Here is a 6,514-nt window from a genome sequence, read left to right on the forward strand (position 1 = left end):
ATATAGAATTATGTTTCAAGGAGTCATTTTACTTGATCACCAAACTGAAAAGGAACTGTTAGCGTGTCATTATGGATGGCATATGTTTTTAGTGAAAAGGAAAGAATTAATGACCGTTTCCTTGATACCTCCTGTGCAAACTGTTGGTTTACAGAGAGAATCCTCACATTTTCCTGCTAGATAAGGGAGGGCAAGGAGAAAAAACAAAATCTTCGCCGGGCGCGGTGGCTCAAGCCTGTAATCCCAGCACTGTGGGAGGCCGAGGCGGGTGGATCACGAGGTCAAGAGATCGAGACCATCCTGGTCAACATGGTGAAACCCCGTCTCTACTAAAAATACAAAACATTAGCTGGGCATGGTGGCGCGTGCCTGTAATCCCAGCGACTCAGGAGGCTGGGGCAGGAGAATTGCCTGAACCCGGGAGGTGGAGGTTGCGGTGAGCCGAGATCGCGCCATTGCTCTCCAGCCTGGGTAACAAGAGGGAAACTCCGTCTCAAAATAAATAAATAAATAAATAAATAAATAAATAAATAATTCTTCAGGAAATAAGTAATTGCCTTCTAGCAAGTAAAAAGAAAAATCATGTTTTGTTTGGAGGATGTACATACAGTAAACACTGCAGTTCTTAAAATCATCTCTAAGGTTCTGTTTAATTGGTAGAGGCCCCAGTCTCATCTACTCCATCCCCTGACTGCTCTTGCTTAAGCTAACTTGACCTCCTCTTTATTATTCTGTTAAGCACACTCTTGGTTCAGGATTTTGCATGTGCCCTTTCCTCTATCTGAAAAGCTCTTGGCACTTAAAGCCTTATGGCATATTCCTTGCCTTAAGGTTTTCAAGTCGTTGTTCAATAAAGTCTTTGTTCTCTTACCGTTCTCTTTTAAATGACCATCTCTCCCAACAGATTCCAGGAATCCCACAGATTCCTCTCTGCTGCTTTTTTCTTCATGCCGTGTTATTCATTACCATTTGGCTTTTCTTCCTCAACTAGAGTTGAAATTCCTTATGAAGGCAAGAATAAATTTGAGTATATTTTATTCACAACTAAATATCCCCACTGCCTCAAATAGTGTCTGGCACATAGTAAACATTTGTTGAATGAATAATGTTCATAAATAAGTCTTCTCTTTTTTGTAGACTCTACCAGAAAATCTTACATATAACTTAAGGTTTAGAAAAATTTAGTTAACAGCATCCTTGCTTTAGAGGAGAGGATACTGTGTCAATATCTTGGTGGAGATGCGAATTAGGGGGAAATGCTAAATGATTTCTAGATTTGGTTTCTAATATTATTCAGTTTAAATAAGACTGGCTGAATTGTAAGATGTCTAAACATCTTTAAGACATTTTTGCGGTGCTGTAAAATAAAGATATTTGTTCATTTCACAGAATCACTGAAGGCTTTATTTTTATTTAAATCTTAGAATGTTTACATAGAACTTTAGTCTGGTATAGGAGTGATCTGATAGTATTATAATTATGTCTGTTTCCTACATTAGACTTGTATATTCCTGTGGTCATTACCAGTGAGTGAGACAGATAGATAGATATAGATAGGTAGATTAGATAGATAGATAGATTATAGATTAGATAGATAGAATGATTTTTTTTTTTTTTTTGTATGTGCTTCATTGCCTAGAAGGGTACCAGCAGGCAAATAATTGCCCCCAGAAACATTTTTAATTGACAGTGAAACAAGATATAATATTGCTTTTCTTTCTGCTTTCTTTAGGAATCAAAGTTTAAGGAAACAGGTGTAATCACCCCAGAAGAGGTGAGTGCTGAAAATATACTGAAGCCTTTTTATTTTACAATTATATTAAACTAGGTGGCTTTTCTGTTTCATAAGAAAACATTTTGAACTCTAACTTTGATTTCAGTAAAATTAGATTTTATGACTGTGATTTATAGGAATTTCTATTTCCCATAGAAGAAAAAGTATAACTTCCCCGTCAGTTTGCCACTTCTCGTAATTCTCTGTAATTCCTCTTTATTTAGAAATGAGGGTGACAGAAGGGATGGAAAAGGATCCTGTATCACTTGTTCTTCACTTATATTTGTGTTATATTGAGCTGTGCAGTAAGCTCTGTAGTGTTTGTAGTGTCTTGGTTCTGTCTACATCAAATGTGAGTTTTCATGCTTCTCATTGGGAAACTGCTCACTACTTAGATGCTGTTTTCTCTTAATAGTTCTTTTTTGTTTAGGTAGTGTATTTTGTTGTCTCTAGAGAAATAAATACTGGGCTAAAAACCTTTTCAGGCTCCAATTTTATGAATAGTTAGGGTTTTATGAGAATTAATAAAAGACAAAGTATATAAGCTTGTCTTTTTTTTTTTTTTTGAGACGGAGTTTCGCTCTTGTTACCCAGGCTGGAGTGCAATGGCGCGATCTCGGCTCACCGCAACCTCCGCCTCCTGGGTTCAGGCAATTCTCCTGCCTCAGCCTCCTGAGTAGCTGGGATTACAGGCACGCAACACCATGCCCAGCTAAATTTTTTTTGTAGTTTTAGTAGAGACGGGGTTTCACCGTGTTGACTAGGATGGTCTCAATCTCTTGACCTCGTGATCCACCCGCCTCCGCCTCCCAAAGTGCTGGGATTACAGGCGTGAGCCACCGCGCCCGGCCCCAAGCTTGTCTTTTTTTAACTGTCAATGAAAGTACTTATCATTGGCAATAAACTGTATTCATTGTTTTAAACAAACGTTTTTTTTATTTTTTTATTTTTTTTGAGACGGAGTTTCGCTCTTGTTACCCAGGCTGGAGTGCAATGGCGCGATCTCGGCTCACCGCAACCTCCGCCTCCTGGGTTCAGGCAATTCTCCTGCCTCAGCCTCCTGAGTAGCTGGGATTACAGGCACGCAACACCATGCCCAGCTAAATTTTTTTTGTAGTTTTAGTAGAGACGGGGTTTCACCATGTTGACCAGGATGGTCTTGATCTCTTGACCTCGTGATCCACCCGCCTCCGCCTCCCAAAGTGCTGGGATTACAGGCGTGAGCCACCGTGCCCGGCCCCAAGCTTGTCTTTTTTTAACTGTCAATGAAAGTACTACTCATTGGCAATAAACTGTATGCATTGTTTTAAACAAACGTTTTAAAATAATCCTTGTATGATGAGGCTGCTTCTGTAAGTTCCAACGCATCGAGCTAGAGAATTAACTATCTTTCAATTTTCAATTGTGATGGAATCTGTCTAGTTCCAAATCCTTGTGAATTTTAAGAATGGTTTTCATAACTCATCTTTTATCTAAAATTTTTTATTTTTTATTTTTGGTGAAGACACCTGGTAGTATGGAAAGAACCTAGGAGACCTGCCTTCTAGACCTGTTTCTGTAATTTCTCCTAATGAGCAAATCAGTTAAGCTATCCCTGCCGAGGCTTCGTGTTTCCTCATCTATAAAATAAGGGTTGTGGGCTAGACATTCTGTAAAGATCCTATTCTATCTTAGGTTTCATTACCTTGAATGCCAAATAAAAATAGGTTTTGATTTTAAGGATATCATTAACATTCTTGCCAAACACGTGTAATTTGAACATGGCTCTTTAAGTGTTTGAAATCAAGAGCAGAGATGAAAGTATGCTGCTGTTCTTGCACTGCTTGGTTTTTATCTCCTCTGTGTAAAGATGACTAATTGTTGAATAGATGGTTGCAGTTAGAGATGCAAGTCTGTGGTCATTGGATAGAATTAAGCAGTTTCAAAACAGAAATTCATCCTAGAATAAATAACCCTTACTCTTAATTACAACATCAATCAGTTTATGAATTTTCCTCTCTCTAAAAAAATTCAAGGTCAAATTAGCCCAGTTGGGTGCCTAGCACATAATACTGGGTTGGGATAGAGCACAATTACAGGATTGAGTTAGAGTAGAATGAGCCTGGAAGAGGAGATGGGAAGGCATCATTTGCTTTGTGTAAATATTATATACTGAATTGATTTGTTCATTGTTTCCTTTTACTGTTTCTGAGTTTCTGCCAGGCATCAGCTATCTTTTTGTTTTCATTCAGAGGTGTGGCAATATTGTGCTTAAAAAGAGAGGCTGCTAGTATCTAATACTGAATTGTCAAAACAAAATTAATGTTGGATGTGTGTATGAGTTGATTAAGTAGAATACTATTAATTGAGGTTAGCTTGAGGAATGGCATTGCTCACCAAGATGTAAATATTGATTCTGTCTTGTTGGAGTTAGTCAGTACTATATACTGATAATAAAGATCACAAGAGAACATTTTTAGTCTCTAAGAGAAAGCTGCTGCAAGCAATATTGATCATTTAGAAATTTGAGTCCTATTTCATTTGAACCTATGAAGGAAGTAATGATGGTCATTGCTAATAAGGGCAAATGTACACATGTAAGTATTCATTATCAGTGCAAGTCTTTTTTTTTTTTTTTTTTTAAAGTTTTTCTTGCCTGCTAGTTTTCTTGTTATTTTTTAAGTACAAATTGTTATAGGAACTTTGAGACAAAATATTAGTCTTGTTACTTCAAGGCAATAAAATGAAAGATTATTTTTAATTATTTATTTTGCTTGCATTTCCATAAATTATTTTAATGGTAATAAATTAGTTCCTGATAACCACGGAGCTAAATGTAGCATCTGGTTGCAATGACCTCAAAGTGCTCAAAACTTGGGGAAGAGACTAATGTTTTTATTTTGGCTTTTTGTCTTTACTTAAGCAGTTTAAATAATAATTATTTGAAGTAAAAGAACAGAAACATAAAGTTTCTTTAGGAATTTAGTTGCTTTATCTTGTATCTTGTTGATGTTTCATCATAAAAGAGGTTATTCTTAGAATTCTTATTTGATAGAATTCTCAAAATAGAGTATTTTATGTACACATACTTTCTCAGAAAGGTATTAGAGATTAAATATTTTGTAGTTTTTTGTTGTGTAATAAACCCATGAACAATACAAGATTTTAAGTTAGAGCTGTTGCGAAATAGAAGTAATTTGGCAAGTATATGTGCATCCTGCTTGAGTTGGGACATTGCAGTTACACTTAACAGACTTACATTTTCTGCTCTGTGAAATAAGCAGGATTTCTGTTCATCAGAAAGATCAGCACATGTTCATTTAAACTGGTAATTCTTAAACGGTTAAAGTGTATCTCCCTGAGTCTGGTTTTTATTTCTGAAGAAAAACAAAAACGTGTACAATATTCAGCCTGCTTTGAAAGTCTTAAGATTTGTTAGATGATTCAATTTGTTAATTTTGTAGGTATTTTCAGAGTGAGGCCAAAAAGCTTTTAACTTTTTCCCATTGTTTGACACTCTATTTCTCTCTTTAGGAGTGCAAAAAAGCTTCCAAAATTACTTTAAGTTTTAAAAATAATAAAAGAAGAAGATGAAGATGTGTGCCCTGTGGTATAATAAAGTAGGCTTATGTTATAGACTTGTATCTATTTTAGTACTGTTTTTCAGATTTTTATTGAATTTTCAGTCAATGGCAAGAATGTGTCCACTTTTTTGTGTCCTTAAAATGGATTTTGACAATTTAAATCTGATTGCCTTGCCTCTATCAATTTCATGATTCTGCTTTTGACATTACTTAATCCAATGATAAAAACTGAATTTTTATGGACATTAGAAAACTTTGCAGTTTAGTCATAATCAAAAACAAATCTTGAGGCTGGTAGATCAGCTTTGGTGCTGTTTATATTTTAATTGCTTACTGGATTTCAGTGTTACCTAGGGCCATCGGTTTAGTATTTTGCCACCCTGCACATTAAGTGATGTTTGATTTTTCTTTTTCCTTTTTTTCATATTCCTTCTAAATCCTGAAAAGTTTGTGGCAGCTGGAGATCACTTAGTCCACCACTGTCCAACATGGCAATGGTAAGTAATATTGAGTAAAGAAGAGAAAATTAGTAAAAGGCATGGCTTCCGAATTACAGCAATTTGCAAAATAGGTTAATGGATGAAAAATAGAATGACCAGCTTAACCCTCCCAGCAGATTTTTCTGTTAAACGGTAATACACAAAGTGATACACAAAGTAAAGTAAAGAAAGAACAAGTGGGTGTTACACCTAATTTACTTTGCTTTGTTAGCACAACAGATGGACTCATTTGAGAAAAATGCATTTAGTTCCTTTACTAATATTTATTTTCTTTATAGTGACTAGGTCTGATCTTCTGGTTCTTTGAATAATAAATGTTCAATAGTTAAAAATTGTATCGGTTTTTTTTTAAATTAATAATTTATTGAACATGTTTATGGCATTATTAAGTGCAGAGATTTTGCAGTTTTATTTTCTTTAAAATATAAGACATAAACATTTTTTTTTAAGGTTCTAAAGTATGCTCCATCTTTAGGAAACTGGCTAAAGCTAAAAGAAAGGTTTATGATACCAATTATGGCCTTACCTATAAATGCTTTTAAGAGGCTTTAAGTTGGCCGGGCACGGTGGCTCAAGCCTGTAATCCCAGCACTTTGGGAGGCCGAGGCGGGTGGATCACGAGGTCAAGAGATCGAGACCATCCTGGTCAACATGGTGAAACCCCGTCTCTACTAAAA

At 35.8% G+C, this 6,514-nt stretch overlaps 1 protein-coding gene across 1 annotated transcript in view; it reads left to right on the forward strand.

Moving 5' to 3' along the window:
* Window positions 1–6,514, forward strand: part of ATG3 (autophagy related 3) — a 29,129-nt gene that overhangs the window by 1,822 nt on the left and 20,793 nt on the right. Inside the window, exons 2-3 of the mRNA XM_017547780.2 lie at window positions 1,733–1,774; window positions 5,785–5,834. Coding sequence (XP_017403269.1) covers window positions 1,733–1,774; window positions 5,785–5,834 — 92 coding nt within the window. The remainder of the gene's footprint in view (window positions 1–1,732; window positions 1,775–5,784; window positions 5,835–6,514) is intronic.

The sequence above is a fragment of the Cebus imitator genome, unplaced genomic scaffold, assembly GCF_001604975.1.
Source record: "Cebus imitator isolate Cc_AM_T3 unplaced genomic scaffold, Cebus_imitator-1.0 Scaffold201, whole genome shotgun sequence".
Classification (NCBI taxonomy): Eukaryota; Metazoa; Chordata; class Mammalia; order Primates; family Cebidae; genus Cebus; species Cebus imitator.